Here is a 15,998-nt window from a genome sequence, read left to right on the forward strand (position 1 = left end):
CCATTGCTGGGAGGGGAACCAGCAGACAGGGCTGGCCCAGTTACAGAGTGGACCTGCCCAAGACAGTGACCTTCTGTGGGCAACCTATATCCAAAGACACGGGTTGGGGTACGCTGGGGAAGACGGCTGATTGGATCCGACAGGGGCAAGCCATTCTGCTCTGGCACTCCCCAAAGGGCGTCACGGCGGCCTGTGCCTCAACTTTGCCCTCTGCCCTGGCTGCTTGCTTTCCCTTCTTTCCACAGATGTGGTCCCAGGAGTATTTGCTATGAGCTTCGTGCATGTTACATGTCTCAGTCTTGGGACCCAGCTGACTCAGCCTGTGACTTCTTGCTAACTGACCTCTATTTCATATCATCTTATGGTTTATTGTAAGTATCCACTTAAGATTTGTGAAAACAGAGGCTTAAAAAAATTTTTTTTAATTATTTGTATTGGAAAGTCAGAAATACAGAGAGGAGGAGAGAGAGGAAGATCTTCCATCCACTGATTCACTCCCCAAGCAGTCACAATGGTCTGAGCTGCGCCAATTCAAAGCCAAGAGCCAGGAACCTCTTCAGAGTCTCCCATGCAGGTGCAGAGTCCCAAGGCTTTGGGCCATCCTCAACTGCTTTCCCAGGCCACAAAGAGGGAGCTGGAAGGGAAGCGGGGCTGCCAGGATTAAAACTGGCACCTGTAAGAGATCCCACTGCATGCAAGGCGAGGACTTTAGCCATTAGGTTACTGCCCTGGGCCCTAATTTAAAAAATTTTTGTGTGTGTTTTATTGTGGAAAGGCAGATTTACAGAGAAAAAGAAAAAGATCTTCCATCCACTGGTTCACTCCCAAGTGACCGCAAGGGCCGGAGCTAAGCTGATCTGAAGCCAGGAGCCATGAGCTTCCTCCAGGTCTCCCATGTGTGAGCGCAGGGTCCCAAGGGTTTGGATCGTCCTCTGTTTTCCCAGGCCACTAGCAGGGAGCTGGATGGGAATCCAGAACATGAACCATTGCCCATATGGGATCCTGGAGGATGCAAGGCAAGAATTTAGCCACTAGCTATTGTCCTCAGCCCCGATAAAGTTAATTTTTATGGGAGAAGACACAAAATAAGTCAGGAAACAAGAGAATTTTATATCGTGAAACAAGCGTTAATATAAAAGGGAAGAGAGAATGACGGGATAGGAACACACGTTCTAAGTAGAGTGAACATTTCTACTAACGATGAGAAAGCGCTGGGCTTTTCTCACCACTGCAAGGACTGTGAGGATGAAACAGAAGCCACTTAAGGAATAGAAAGCCCAGCAAACAGCAAGCATTAGGATGCTAAACCAGAGCCCACCCTCTCTCCCTTGTCACTCAGCCTTTCAAATAATCTTAAAATCCAGCTAGAAAGCAAAAGGATCTTATGATTTTATTCCAACTGCAACCGGAAGCCTGAACTTTTTTTTAAGATCGCGCTGGCTTCTATGTGAGAATGTATAAAACATCTATTATATTCAAATCCTGGAAGAGTTGCGTTAATAGATTAGCGTGACCCCCTACCCGTCGTCCAAGCGGAAACCTCCCAAGTCCAGAAGGGGGCGCTCTCGCCGCAGGCGCGGCCCTTTGAGGTTGGCTTCGAGCAGCGCTCCTCTCTAGCCGCCGCCGTCTCTGTGGTCGCTGGAGTCCCGCCTTTCCCCGGCGGAACGCGAGCCGCTCGGACTCTGCCCGGACCCGAACCGGGGCGGCGGCTTCTCTCTCGGCTGCAGCAGTCGGGGTCATGGCGGCCCCCCGGTCCGCTCCCAGGGTAGGCGCCAGGTGAGCAGGGCAGCTGAGAGGCGAGCCGCCAGGGCCCCGAGCTCCCCGAGCATCCCCGGCCCCCCGAGCCTCCCAGGCCCCCCGAGTCCCCCAGGCCCCAGCCCCCCGAACCTTCCGGGCCGGGGTCCGGATGACCGTGAAGTGCACCCACCCTCGGTTCGGGACCGAGGTTATGGCTACCACTTGCTGCCGTGGCGGGGACTTGTGTCTGCCGCTGCGTCCCTGCTCTTGGGCTCCTCCTCGCAGTAGCGTTCTCGGTCTTTTCATGCGCCGTATTCGCTCCAAGTGGGGTTTGGAGGTGGACGACCCTTATAGCGCACTGGCTGTCACGTCGCAATACCGCGTGCTAGACCCCTTCTCACTCTCCGTGTGCTGGGGTGATAAGCGCGGATTGTCCCCAGTGTTTCAGCCACCATGGGGACCACACAGGAATGTACTGGCATGTGTCGCCACCTGGAGTGGTCACCTCATCGATACTTCCCCAAGAGAAGGTTCTAGTTGCCTGTTTCTTCCCGTCCCTCCACCTGGCCTTATAGGTCTTGTCTGACTTGGGGAATGTTTGTCCATCTCGGGGATCTGAGGTGGTCTCCCCCACTGCTCACTTTGCCGTGTGTGTTAGACGTTTGGCGGTGGGGGCTCCTCCTGCCCCCTTTTTGTGAGCTGCCTCTGTACCCTGTGGATTTCCTGGCTTCCTGCTGGGTTGAGGAATGTGTGACATACCATGAATTTTTGTTGTTCTTGCTTTCACACTTTACAGATCACCTTCTCCAACTCAAAGACACTGTGCAGAATGGAAGCACTTCATCGGTGTCCCCCCCTTTAGAGTTTGTGGGTTTTTTCACCCCAGTATCACTTGGGTGTCCTCATTAAGGTTTCTCTCTCTGCTTTTCCTTCTAGCCAGGGCGCTAGGTTTCGTGGTTAGCTTTCTGCCCCTGCCATCCTCAGCCGGCCTGGCCAGGCGTCTTGTGGCAGCACCGTCTGGCCTGCTAGCTGCTCCCTAAGGCGCACATTCCCTTCGGGACTTCCCTCTGCTTCCCTGTGGCCTTTTACACAGGCCCAGATTAGACCTGAGGTTCCTCCAGCGATTCCTGAAGATCCAGGAGGTTCTGTTTCCCTCGTGGTCGTCACAGAACGTCTTGATGTTCGTCACCCTCCTCATGGTGGCTCTCCTGGGTGAGTGAGTGAGAGCTCTGGGTGAGGGAAGGAGCGGCGCCCCAGTTTTGAATCCCTCTCCTTCTCCCTGGGGTGTCAGTGAAGCAGGTGTGCAAGGGGAGGCCTCCGCTTTCTTACCCCCCCCTCCCCCACCGCCATCTGACTGCCCTCCCTTGCCCTAGAACAACTGGTGATCTACCGGGTGGGCCTGATCCCCAGTCAGTACTATGGGGTCCTGGGAAACAAAGACCTGGATGGGTTCAAGGCCCTGACGTTCCTGGCCGTGGTGCTCATCGTGGTCAACTCCACGGTAAGGACTCTCCCCGCCTCTGCCCTCCCCTCCCCATCTAGTGTCAGCAGGCTGCCTGTCTCCCTTCCTCTTCTGGGAACGGGAGGGCTGGTAGTGGCCCTGGGGCGGGGAGGCAGGGTTGGAACTGAGCAGGGCATTGTTCTTGCTCTTTGCACACATGGGACTGTTTTCTCTGGCGTTGCACTCCCAGGTCTAGGCCACAGGGATTTAGTGGGCACGATTATCTGTTTCGTTCCCAGAACGCTTGCATTAGGAAGCTCAGAACACTGGCTAACTGTGACCTGCAACCACAGGCGCACTTTTGGCTCCCGGGGCTGGGGTCAGACTGCCTGACACGGCCTCCCACTCATCTTCCACCTGCTGCCTTCTTGCGAATGGCTGCCTTCTCCCATTCCTTGTTCAGTTGGCTGAAGCCTGCTCATTTTCTTTTTATTAAGATATTGATTTATTGATTTGAAAGGTAGTGTTAGGGATGGGGAGACACACACACAGATGCACAGATCTCTCATCCACTGATTCATTCCCTAAATGGTCACAGTGACCTGGTGCTGGGCCAGACCAAGGAGGCAGGAACTCCATCTGGGGGCCTCCCAGGTGGGTAGCAGGGACCCCAGGACTTGGGCCATCCTCTGCTGCTTCCCCAGGTGCATTAGCAGGGAGCTGAATTGGAAGTGGAGCAGCTGAGATTAGAACCAGTGCTCAGATGGGATGCTGGCATCAATGGTGGCAGTTTAACCCGCAGTGTTCAGTGCTAGCTCCCTGCTCATTTCTGAGTGGCTCTCCATTGGCACTGCTTTTGAGTCCTTGGTGATGAGCTTTGAGTTTCCTCCACCAAGCGCTGCCCTCTCTCTGTGCTTGGCCACGTTCTTGAGATTTCCTCTGCAGGCCACGCTTCCCATGCCCTTGCACTTGTCTGTTTGCCAGATGGAATGTGTGGGTTTCCCCGTGCTCCGTGCTTGCACATGCCTCGCAGATAGCAAAGGAAGGCTGCACCTGCAGCTCTCTGTCGGGCTGTGCAGCCACTTTCTTAGGAATAGTGCTTCTCTTCCTGCTGTGGCCGCTTTCCTGCAAGCTCTTACTGTGCCTTGAACCTCACTGCCAGTATGGGAGAGCCAGGACAGGAGTGGGATGGTCAGTGTGGCCCCTGTAGACCGGAGCACCAGGCCTTGCATTGGTTGACCCCTCCAGCTTCGCCAAGGGAGTGAACAGGCGGGTGAATGAGGAAGGCAGAATCCTCTGGCTGTAAACAAGAGAAGTGCTGAGTGAGCACAGAGCCAGGTCAGCCGAGGCTTCCTGCCAGTGCTGAGCTTTGAACTGGGCCTTGCAGGAAGCCAGCTCTGCCTCCCTCCCTCCCTCTCCCTTGCCTCCCCCCACTGCGCAGCTGAAGAGCCTTGACCAGTTCACCTGCAACCTGCTGTATGTGAGCTGGAGGAGGGACCTCACCGAGCACCTGCACCGCCTCTACTTCCAGGGCCGCGTGTACTACACCCTGAACGTGCTGCGGGACGACATCGATAACCCGTAGGCGCCCTCTGTGCCCATGCCCCTCCGCGGGTCCTGTCCCCCTGGCATAGGCCTGGGGAACAGGCCCCACAGAGAGGATCTGCAGTGGTCACTTAGAGATGTGGCAGCCTGGAGGCTGGACCGGGGCGGGAGGGGACACTCCCAGAGATGCTGCCGGGCTGAGAACAGAAGCTAAAAGGACGAGGCCAGAAGCAGTCCCTTCATTCAGTTTATACTCTGGGCTGCCAATAGGCCCCCTCTGAAGACAGTGGCCTTGCTAGAAAACCAGCCCTTATTTTTTGTTTTTGTTTTATTTTTATTTTTTTGAAAGGCAGAATTAGAGAGGAGAGACAGAGTAAGAGAGGTGGCAAGTTTCTATCTGTTGATTCACTTACTAAAATGGCTGCAATGACTGGTGCTGGGCCAGGCTGTAGCCAGGAGCTTCTTCCGGATCTCCCACACAGGTGCAGGGTTCCAAGCACTTGAGCTATCCTCTGCTGCTTTCCCAGACACATTAGCAGGAACCTGGATTAAAAGTGGAGCACCTGGGACTTGAATTGGTGCCCAGATGCAATATCAGCACTACAGGCCATGGCTTAACCTAGTCAGCGCCATTCTCAGCTCTTAGCATTTTGACAGAAAACAGAACGACCACAGTTGAGGACTGAGTCTGGGATTCAGATTCTAGCACCTTCCAGCTCCTACATCACTGAGTTCCAGGTCCTTCTCCTGTGTCAAGGAAGTGACAGTGGCTCCTGGGGCAGAGACTGCCATGTTGTCATTCAGGTGGTACTGAGCTCAGTCCTTGTTGCATAACAGGCACTCCCATAGGAGTTACAGGTGAGGAAACTGAGGCCCAGAGATTGTAGGTAACTTGCCCAAGATCACTGAGCATCCTTTATGAGGAGTGAAAGTCTATAATGCCCTGGTCATGAGATGGGATCTTGGGGTGGCCTGTCCTCTTTCAGACTGGCTTTGCAGCCAGGACCCTGGGTATGTGGCTGCTGCCTGACGGCCCCACCCACATAAACCTTTCCCAGCTGCTCAGCTAGAGTAGAGCAGACTCAGGCTCAAATCGGAGAAAACAGGGGGAGTTAAGAAGGAAGGGGCTGTCTTCTGTTCTTCCAGGAAGGGCAGCTCACCCTCCTGCAAGTTCTCTGGTTTTGCTCAGAGCTGGTACAAGCCCCTGGGTGTTGGACCTTTCCAGTCCCACGTTTTCTGAGGAGTAAACTGAAGTACAGTAGGAAGCCAGCGTTGGGAACCCTGGTTAAGACCCTGTGGGTGTGGCTGCCTCCAGGAAACCCAGCAACCCTGGGTCATTCCCCCCACCAGCTGGGCGCCTGCCACCAGTGCTGAACGGCGAGGTCAGGAGAAGCAGTTAGGTGGGACTGTCGTCCCCTGGAATCCTCAGGCTTGGCTCCAAGGCTCCAGTGCTTGTGTCATCGCTGCAGGGACCAGCGCATCAGCCAGGATGTGGAGCGATTCTGCCGGCAGCTCAGCAGCATGGCCAGCCAGCTCATCATCTCCCCCTTCACACTCATCTACTACACCTACCAGTGCTTCCGGAGGTGAAGCCACCCCTCTCCTGTGAAGGTCGCCTGGGGCGGGCTTTGGCTCTCCCAGGTCAAGGTCCAAAAGTGATGTTTCCCTCCCCACCCCGTACCCCACCCTCCCACTCACTCCCCAGGGACTGCATGGTGCTCAGGCCCCATCTCTCTCTTTTGCCCTCTGCTACTTCAGCATCCTGGTACCATGACAGGGTCAGGTATCCCCATATAGGAGCAGCCGGGGCTACTGGCACTGGACAAGATGGACAGCAAGAGCCAAGGCTGAGGCCTGTGGGGGTACGAGACACCCCTCACCCTTGCTCATCCTCCTTCCCCGTGTGCCTTGCAGCACAGGGTGGCTTGGGCCCGTGAGCATCTTCGGCTATTTCATCCTGGGAACCATGGTGAACAAAACACTGATGGGGCCTATTGTGACGAAGCTGGTGCAGCAAGAGAAGCTGGAGGGGGATTTCCGGTGCGTGTCCCTCACCCCGAGCTATTGGTGGGGTGTAGTAGTTGGGAATGGGCTGTGGACGAGGACAGCCTGAGTGAGATCTTGGGCTTGACCCCTTGACCTATGTCCAACCAGCCAGCTCTACTGTGTGTTTTGACCCACCAGGGCAGAAAGTCTAGGGGTAGCCCTGCTCTCCCCAGAAGACCCCTGTATTTCTCATCTCTGTCAGTTCTAAGAAAGGGTGGGCTAGGGCAGCTAGATACTATTTGATAGCTTTTTTTTTTTTTTAAGATTTATTTATTTTTATTGGAAAGTCAGATTTACAGAGAGAGAAGAGACACTCCCCAAGTGGCGGCAATGGCGAGAGCTACGCCGATCTGAAGCCAGGAGACTGGAGCCTCCACCGGGTCTCCCACGTGGGTGCAGGGTCCCAAGGCTTAGGGCCGTCCTCCACTGCTTTCCCAGGCCACAAGCAAGGAGCTGGATGGGAAGTGGGGCTGCCAGGATTAGAACCGGTGCCCATGTGGGATCCCAGCACGTTCAAGGGGAGGAATTTAGCCACCAGGCTATCATGCTAGGCCCCATAGTTCAGATTTTAAATGTATTTATTTGTATTTGAAAGAGCTGCCATCTACTGATTCACTGTCCAAATCTTGTAGTGGTAGGGGGTGGGAAGAGCAAAACCAGGGACTGGACACGGTACAGGTGTCTCAAGTGAGCCACCACGCTGCCCGCCTGGGTCTGCATTAGCACAAGATGAGTGTTAAACCCAGGTGCTCTGATGCCCATTGCAGACGTCTCAACAGCCTGCCCCCCATGCCAAAGTTTGGAGCATTGGTCTGGCAGGAGCAGGGGCGTCTTCTAGACTCAGGGCTGCGACGTGGAGGAGTCAGGACTTCTCATTGCCGGTACCTCTTTCCTTCTGTTTTCCCAGGTTCAAACACATGCAGATTCGGGTGAATGCTGAGGCTGCTGCTTTCTACCGGTGAGTGTGGTTGGAAACTACCGTCCTCCCGCATCAGAGTTGAGCTTACCACATTTGGCTGTCCCTGGTCTGCTCTCCTTAGGACCAGGGGTTTGCCTCGGGACCTGGTATCACAGGGGCTTTAGAGGGGTCAGCTGTGGTGGGTGGGCTCACACACAGTCAGAATTCACAATGAAATGTGAGCTTTGTGGTCTGTGCTGATGCCTGCGAGGCATCTCTTCTGCCTGTGATCCTGCAGAGTGACTTCCCCGCCCAGGCCAGGGTTAGGAGGCCAGCTATTTGTGCTATCCAAAAAGACAGGTGACAGTGCCATGAAATCCCTGCTTCCCCTGTGGAGTCTCCTTGGCGTCTGCACCAACAGCGCAGGTGCCAGGGGTTAGTGTTATGAAATGGAAGCTACTTCTAGGATCCCTGGCACTGTGGGATGGATCTCATAACCCTGAGTGCTTTGCCTGTTCTCCATGTTCGCTGCAGCCTGCAGCCAGCACCCTGGGTGCAGCAGGAGTCCCAGGAATCGGCCTGCTAGGGTCTGTGCTGGGCAGGGCTGCTGCGGCCTCAGGGCAGGCTGACTCATTCCTGCAGCGTCTGCTGGCTTCTGTGGCCTTGCTGTACAGTCAGATGATGCAGAAGGAAAGAAGCATGCCACAACCTGTCCCGTTCCCTTCACCTTTCCTGCCTGCAGAATTTTTGTCCATCCTTGGAGCCACAAGGCCTCTCTTGGGCACCTCGCAGAGGCCAAGCCTGCCTTCCACATTTATGTGTGCTGTCCAGGTGCTCTTTGGGCTGAGCGCTCCAAAGACGCTCAGCGGACAGGGCCCTCGTACCTGCCTCTTTATCACACTAACCAACATACACGGCCCGGCCCGAGTGGTTGCAGTGCTGTGGTATAATAGGCAAAACCTCCCATATGGATGGTGGTTGTGTCCCAGCTATTCCACTTCCCATCCAGCTCCTTGCTTATGGCCTTGGAGGGCAACAGAGGATGGCCTAAAGCCTTAGGACTCCACACCCCCGTGGGAAATCCTTAAGAAGTTCCTGGCTCCTGGCTTTGGATCAGCTTAGCTCTGGCTGTTGTAGCCATCTGGCCAGTAGACCAGCAAATGGGAGATCTCTCTGTTTCTCCTTCTCTCTTGTAACTGCTTTTCAAATAAAATAAACCTTAAAGACAAAACCAAACAAACAGAAAACAGAGATCTTCTATCCACTGGTTTATTCCTCAGATGACCCTAGCAGCCAGGACTGCACCAGGCCAAAGCGAGAAGCCAGAAGCTTTATCTGTTTCTCCCACATGAGTGCAAGGCCCAAGCACTTGCCATCTTCTGCTGCTTTCCCAGATGCATTAGCAGGGAGCTGGATTGGAAGTACAGCTGCTGAGATTCCCAACTTGTGCCTTTTTGGGATGCCAGTGCCTCAGGCATGGGCTTAACTTGTTGTGCCAGAATACCAGCCCCTGAGTGTTATGTTTAGTGAATAGCAGCTCTAATACCCGGTCACTTTATATTTGGAAACTTTTTAATTAGAGATTTCTTTGGAAACGCAATTGGAACAGGTGAGTCTTCACCTTGTGGACTTCCCAAATGCCCACAGCAGCAGGGCTGGGCCAGACAGAAGCCAGGATCCCTGAACTCCATTAGCATCTCCCATGTGGATGGCAGGAAACCAAGTCCTGGGGCCATCACAGCTGCCTGCAAGGTGTGTTGGCAGGAAGCTGGCTCGGAAACCTAGTGCAATGGGAACTAGAAACACACTCTGGTGATGGGGTGCAGGTGTCCCTGATTTAACTCACTGTGTCATGACACGCTCCTACCTGGAAACTAAATTCTTAATCTGACCTGTTAGAGAGGCACTGTTAGCTCTGTTTTGCAGATGGGAAAATTGAGGCTCAGGTTTGAGTCGACTACAATGTTGCCCAGTTAGTAGCTGAATGGAGCCAGGATTTGAATTTGAACCAGGCCTGGCCAACTGTTCACGTGGTTTGCATATATGGCCATAAGGAAAGGCTGCAGCACCCCAGTGGCAAGAGTGGCCTGAGGCTAAGGTCACCTGGATGGGCTGGGTCCCTAAGGAGGACATGGTGAGGGTGCAGCCCCTCCTCCCCGCCCAAGCCTGACCTTACCACCCCAGGTCCGGTGGCCATCTCTGCCTTTCTTGCCAGAGCTGGACAGGTGGAGCACATGAGGACCGACCGCCGGTTGCAGAGGCTGCTGCAGACCCAGAGGGAGCTGATGGCCAAGGAGCTCTGGCTATACAGTAGGCAGGGTGGGGGTGGAAGAACCCGGAAGAGGGGGCCCTGAGCCAGTGTAGGCCACTTCCCTTCACCAACCCCCACCTTCCCTGCACACTGGCACACGATCCAGGGTAGCAACCTCCTTAATCACCTTCCATGTGGGTGCTGGAGAGCGAGGCCAGGCTGGCTTCCACAGGCCGCATCCCCTCACCCTCTGACCCGGTCTGTCCTCTGCAGTTGGTGTCAACACCTTCGACTACCTGGGCAGCATCTTGAGTTATGTGGTCATTGCAATCCCCATCTTCAGTGGGGTCTTCGGAGACTTGACCCCAACAGAGCTCAGTGCGCTGGTCAGCAAGGTGAGGACCCCTCGCAGGGACCCCCTGAGGCTGGCCCTTCACTCTCTGGCCAGGGCTGCACCTGCCGCTCTCCTTCCCACTAGAACGCCTTCGTGTGCATCTACCTCATCAGCTGCTTCACCCGGCTCATCGACCTGTCCACCACGCTCTCTGACGTGGCTGGGTACACACACAGGTGAGGCTGTACCCTGCCTCCCGCCTCCTCAGCAAAGCATGTGCAGAAGGAGGGGCTGAATAGGAGGTTGAAAAGAAAACCTCAACCTGTTCTAAACCTGTGCGAGATGGAAAGTTCTGCCTTCAACTGCCTACCCCCCCCACAAGCCCCAGCTCAGGTGTCACTTCCTGTCCAGGATTGGGGAACTTCAGGAGACCCTGCTGGACATGTCCTCCAAATCGCAGGACTGTGATACTTTGGGCAACAGTGAGTGGGACTTAGACAAGTGAGTACTGGGCTGGGATGGAGGGCAGGAGCGGAGAGGGCAGGCTCTGCTGCTGGTGCCCTGCACTGGCCTGGGCGGAAGGGGAGCCGAGTGGTGAAGGATCCATGTGGAGGCTGCCGACTCTGCCAGACACAGCAGAGGTGCACACCTCACTGTGGCCATTGAGCTTTCTGCATGTTCACATTGTTACCTCCACTGATGGGGGCCACATGCATGCACCTGCTGGCCTGTGCACCTGCTGGCCCGAGAGAGTGAAAGAAAAATCTGAACAGCACTCCCTCCCTCCTCCTCACTCCAAGCCTTACCTCTGCTGCAGCTCACAGAGTCTTGGAGATGCCTGTATTCCTGCATCTTCTCAGATCTGTAATGCCTCCAACCATGCTGTGCATCCCAGATCTCTTTCAGCAACTCCCTTTTCCTGGGCACATGACTTCCTGTTCTAATCTGGAACCTTCCTCCTGGAGTGGTTGTGAGACTCGGAGGTTATTGTCCAAGGAAAGTGCTCTTGCAGCAAGCGTGCTGAGGTTGGGCATAGCATTTAAACACCACGCATCCCATGTCAGCGTGCCTGGGTGCCTGTCCAAGCTCACCCTCAGATCACAGATTCTGCTCGTGCTTTCTCGGGGAGGCATCAGTGATAGCTCAGGCAGTTGGATCACTGCTATCCACATGGGAGACCCAGGCTGAGTTTCAGGCTCTGGTTTCCATCTTGTCTGGCCCCAGCTGTTGTGGCATTTGAGGGCATGAACCCAGTGCATAGGAGGTCTCTGTCTCTGCTTTTCAAATTAAATCAATAACAGCAAGAAGAGTTTTTCATTTAAATTCACCAAAACCTGCTTTTTTTTAAGAAGGAAATTGTCTGAATTCCAGACCCTGTGGCCAATTCTGTCTTCTAAGAAAATTAAGCAGCTGGTGTTGCCCCCGTTCTGAGTTTTGTGCACCTGTGAGTCCCAAGGCTGAGGGTGTTGTTCTTGGAGACCAGTAACCACAGGGGGTTTGGCATAGCACCGTTAGCATTACACAGACTCAACACTGCCACCCTGGGCAGGGGGCATAGCCAGGTGGAGTAACAGCTGAAATTCTAGGGCCTTGAGGCTGCGCAAGTTCATTTGCTTGTAGAGCTTTGCTCAGCTGGGCACAGAGTGGGTACCCCACTTCACCTCCATATTGCCTGCGTGAAATGCCACAGGCAGGTAGAAAATGTGTTTTCTTACAGTTGTGGAGGCTGCAATGTAAGATCAAGGTATTGGCTCTGGTCCTCTCACTGCTGTAGCCTTTTGTTTTGCTTTGTTTTTTTTTAAAGATTTATTTATTTTCATTGAAAAGTCAATAATACAAAGAGGAAGAGAGACAGAGAGGAAGATCGTCCGTCCGTTGATTTACTCTGCAAGCGACCGCAAAGGCCAGAGCTGTGCCAGTCCAAAGCCAGGAGCCAGGAACTTCTTCTGGGTCTCCTACGCAGGTGCAGGGTCCCAAGGCTTTGGGCCGTCCTTGACTGCTTTCCCAGCCACCAAGCAAGGAGCAGGATGGAAAGCGGGGCTGCCGGGATTAGAACCAGTGCCCTTATGGAATCCCAGCATGTATAAGGCGAGGACTTGAGCTGCTAGGCTATCACACCGGGCCCTGTAGCCTTTTCTTGTGTGCCTCCCTTCCTATCCTCCCCCAGTCTCCTTTTGACTCCTGAGAGTCTCACCCAATTTTGACCAGCCCCACCCTTTAAAGTGGTTGCTTCCTGATGGTGCTGTTCTGAGCCCAGGCTGGAGGTGACGCCTCCTAGGAGGAAAAGTCCCACCTCCCCATGGCCTTCTCTGACTGCAGGGTCCCAGGGTGGCCAGCAGCAGAGCCCGCTGACGCAGCCTTCCTCCTGGACCGGGCCTGCATCTCAGCCCCCTCCTCGGACAAGCCACTCATCAAGGACCTGAGCTTGAAGGTCTGCGAGGGCCAGAGCCTGCTCATCACAGGCAACACGGGCACGGGCAAGACCTCCCTGCTGCGGGTGCTGGGCGGCCTGTGGACCAGCACACGGGGTAGGCTGGGCCTCCCTGCTGATAGGCATGAAGGGTGGAGTGAGGGCGGGTCCCAGGAGGGCAGCCCCTGGAGATCTGTGGGCGTCCGCAGGCTCTGTACAGATGCTCACAGACTTCGGGCCCCATGGGGTGCTGTTCCTGCCACAGAAACCCTTCTTCACTGACGGGACCCTCCGTGAGCAGGTCAGCCAGCCGTACCCACGCCCCTGCCAACCCCACACCCCTGCCAGCCCCACACCCACACCTGGCAGAGGGACAGGCCTCAGCCCGGGACAGCAGCCCATAATGGGAACTAGCTGCTCCTGGGTCGGATGAAGGGGGTGGGCTGTAGGCCACATGGCGCCTATGGGAGCATCGAGGCCCTGTTTACAGGAGGCCCACAGGCTCAGGGCAGGGCTGCACGGTGGACCCTGTTCACCTCTGGCTGTGGGCCAGACCTTTCCCTCTGCCTCCCTGGCTCCTGGCAGGGATTTCCAGGGAGGCCAAGCAGGGCAGCTGTGTCCCCTCATCCCTTGCCCCTGCCTCAGGCTGCTGTGTTTGTTTTCAGGTGATTTACCCCCTAAAGGAGATCTACCCAGACTCAGGTTAGCTGTCTCTCCTTGGAGAGCATCCTACATGTTGCTTATCCCTGCTCTGTCCCTTGGGCCACAGCCCCACCACACTGCCTCCTTCAGCTATTGACCCTGTACTGGGGTCTGTGCGCAATCTCATCTTGGCCTGTCTTCTCCGCGCCAAGGTGGAACAGTGATTCTTCCCGGGACTTGGTTCTTCCTTTCCTAGAACTGGGGGATTCACTTGCCACTTGGAGCCTCAGCCCAGCACTCTAGGACTCCTGTCCCTGCCACTCTGGGCCCCGTCTACTGGCCAGAGGAAGCCAGCCTGCTGAAGAAGCCATCTTGTTTTGCAGGTTCTACTGACGATGAGAGGATCATGAGGTTTTTGGACTTGGCGGGCCTGGTAGGTGGAGGCAGGACCACATAGAATGCCGCCCAGCAGAGGTGGGCTGTGGTGGGATGGCTACAGGTGGTGATGGGATGTGGAGATTTTAAAGTCGCTATGGATGGACTGTCACTCTGCTCCACGCGTCACACAGTGTGATTGGTTGGGTAGCATGTGTGCCTCCTCTCTCAGCCCCCGCCTTAGTGCTTATCTCAGGAGAGTGTTTGTGTGTAGAGTGAGGGAGGATTTCCCAGAGGGCAGGAGGCAGGACTGGGCCCTGTCATGGACACTGCCATCGGGTCTGTTACAGTCCAGCTTGGTGACCAGGACAGAGGGTCTCGACCAGCAGGTGGATTGGAACTGGTAAGAACACAGTAGGGGACATGCCAGAGCCACCTCCCCCCTGGCTGGCTCCTGGCCAGGAATAGACGACTACTCCCAACCCCTCCTCCTGGGTATGTGAGCACTCCATCAGGTGCAAGTGTCGTGCCTCACAGGAACCAGAGCCTTGGCCTCACCTGGAGGGGGCAGCAGGGATGTGTCTGGCCCTACTCTTCACATAGACAAGGTCTTGCCAAGACCCAATCTAGCCTAAGGCCAGCTGTGTCCTCTCTCCCAGTCACCTCCCTCTTCCCGTCCTCAGGTACGACGTCCTGTCCCCAGGGGAGATGCAGAGGCTGTCCTTCACCCGGCTTTTCTACCTGCAGCCCAAGTATGCAGGTGAGCTGCACCTCACAGCTGCCCATGCCGGGACTCCTGTGCACACCTGTGCCTGCCTGGGCATCTCCATATCCCCTGGCTGGAACAGCCCTAGGTGACTGGCACGTTCTGCTCTTTTAGCCGTTGGGGACCCAAAAGCCAAGCTCCCTGGGCGCTGAGATAGAGGCTCCTCAGCTCTGCCGTCCTTGGGCCAGGCAGGCTGGGGCCTGTCCTTAGGCAGGTGAGGGATTTTGTCGGCACACGAAGATGGATTCCTCTTAACAGCCCAGCCCTCTGTTCCTGTGGCCCATCTTCTCCCCGGGGCCCAGCTCCTGTAAGCCAGGGCAAGCTTCTGCCTATGCCTGCCCTGTGCCACCTGGGGCTGAGTGTGGGCTAGCACCACAGAGCTGGCTGGGTGGGGCTCCAAGTTCCCACACACCTCCCACCACTAGCGCCCACCTGCCCACAGTGCTTGATGAAGCCACCAGCGCACTGACCGAGGAGGTGGAGGCTGAGCTGTACCGCATTGGCCAGCAGCTGGGCATGACCTTCATCAGTGTGGGGCATCGGCGCAGCCTAGAGAAGGTACCGTGCCTTTGAGCGTGGCTTGAGTGGACGGCACAGCCACCTGCTTTCTTGATAGGGACACCCTAACCCACAGTCATCATCTCTTGCAGTTTCACTCTTTGGTTCTGAAACTCTGTGGAGAAGGAAGATGGGAGCTGAGCAGACTTAAGGGGGAGTGAGATTGAACATGTGAATGGCCACCAGCAGAACCGCCAGGCCCCTGGGGAGGGCGGTCTGCAGCACCTGGAGCAAGTGTGACCGCTGACGGGGCCCAGCAGAGCCCAGGTGTGCCTCAGGTGCCCTGGTAGTGGTGGTCCCAACCCTGTGCCGGCCCCCCCCCATGGGCCAGGGCCTGGGTTACGCTTGAAGTGCTACAAATTGCTTCGGATCGTATGTACTGGGGGAAAATTGGGATGGGTGAGATCGCTGAGAAATGAAGGGTTAGGGAGGAAAGAGAGTCAGCCCTGGAGTCCAGAGATCCAGCTCAATTTTATGATAGTAGATTTTTAACTGCAATCAACTGACCATGTAAATGTTATAACTTTTTAAAAAAATAAATGGCTCAAAAGTAAAGGAATATTTTGGGAGCTCTTTTCCCGGACTTTGTATTGGAAGGGTGGTGTGAACAGCTTTCCCTGAGCTGAGCCTGGAGGCAGGAATGCATGCTCGTCTTATGCCTGGGGCTTTTTACTCCACCTTTTACTTTCTGGCAGTGAAGTTAGTACCAGCCAGGAGGACCTCAAGGGCCCTCTTCCTTATCTTAATCCAAATGAAAAACAAATCTTTCTCTTATCAGCTCCAGGTCAAATTAGGAGTTCTCACAAAGAACCCACTTTATGGAAAAACAATAACCAGATAAAACCCAGAATGCCCAGCTGGTGAGGGTAAAGTTATTGACCTCTAGAACAGTGTTCCCTAAATTACTATCTGTACTTCTTATAAACAACAAAGCTGGACTGGCAGGATGGCTCAATGGCTAAATCTTCACCTTGCAAGCTCCAGGATCCTGTGTG

General features: G+C 55.1%; 1 protein-coding gene across 2 annotated transcripts; it reads left to right on the top strand.

Moving 5' to 3' along the window:
* Positions 1–1,673: 1,673 nt before the first annotated feature.
* Positions 1,674–15,998, top strand: ABCD4 (ATP binding cassette subfamily D member 4). 2 transcript variants are annotated; one of them, XM_040975291.1, is made up of 19 exons: positions 1,674–1,776; positions 2,831–2,949; positions 3,111–3,238; positions 4,620–4,759; positions 6,193–6,309; positions 6,638–6,763; positions 7,677–7,727; positions 9,883–9,977; positions 10,192–10,313; positions 10,397–10,488; positions 10,664–10,753; positions 12,572–12,780; positions 12,872–12,963; positions 13,328–13,364; positions 13,688–13,737; positions 14,030–14,082; positions 14,363–14,439; positions 14,888–15,003; positions 15,096–15,998. In XM_040975291.1, exons 1-19 carry the CDS (start codon positions 1,739–1,741, stop codon positions 15,162–15,164), a joined length of 1,821 nt encoding a protein of 606 aa, XP_040831225.1. In that variant the 5' UTR covers positions 1,674–1,738; the 3' UTR covers positions 15,165–15,998. The 2 variants fall into 2 exon arrangements, with proteins under 2 accessions (XP_040831225.1, XP_040831226.1); XM_040975292.1 differs by lacking the exons at positions 2,831–2,949; positions 3,111–3,238 and having other exon boundaries at positions 1,735–1,776.

This window comes from Ochotona curzoniae, unplaced genomic scaffold (genome assembly GCF_017591425.1).
Source record: "Ochotona curzoniae isolate NIBS_2020 unplaced genomic scaffold, NIBS_Ocur_1.0 contig_2688, whole genome shotgun sequence".
NCBI lineage: Eukaryota > Metazoa > Chordata > Mammalia > Lagomorpha > Ochotonidae > Ochotona > Ochotona curzoniae.

Excerpts from the sequence above, each read along its gene's own strand:
- ABCD4 (XM_040975291.1), top strand. The coding sequence starts at position 1,739 with ATGGCGGCCCCCCGGTCCGCTCCCAGGGTAGGCGCCAG. Across the intron at positions 2,950-3,110 it reads CCTCATGGTGGCTCTCCTGG|AACAACTGGTGATCTACCGG; the intron begins GTGAGTGAGTGA and ends CCCTTGCCCTAG. Across the intron at positions 4,760-6,192 it reads CGGGACGACATCGATAACCC|GGACCAGCGCATCAGCCAGG; the intron begins GTAGGCGCCCTC and ends TCATCGCTGCAG.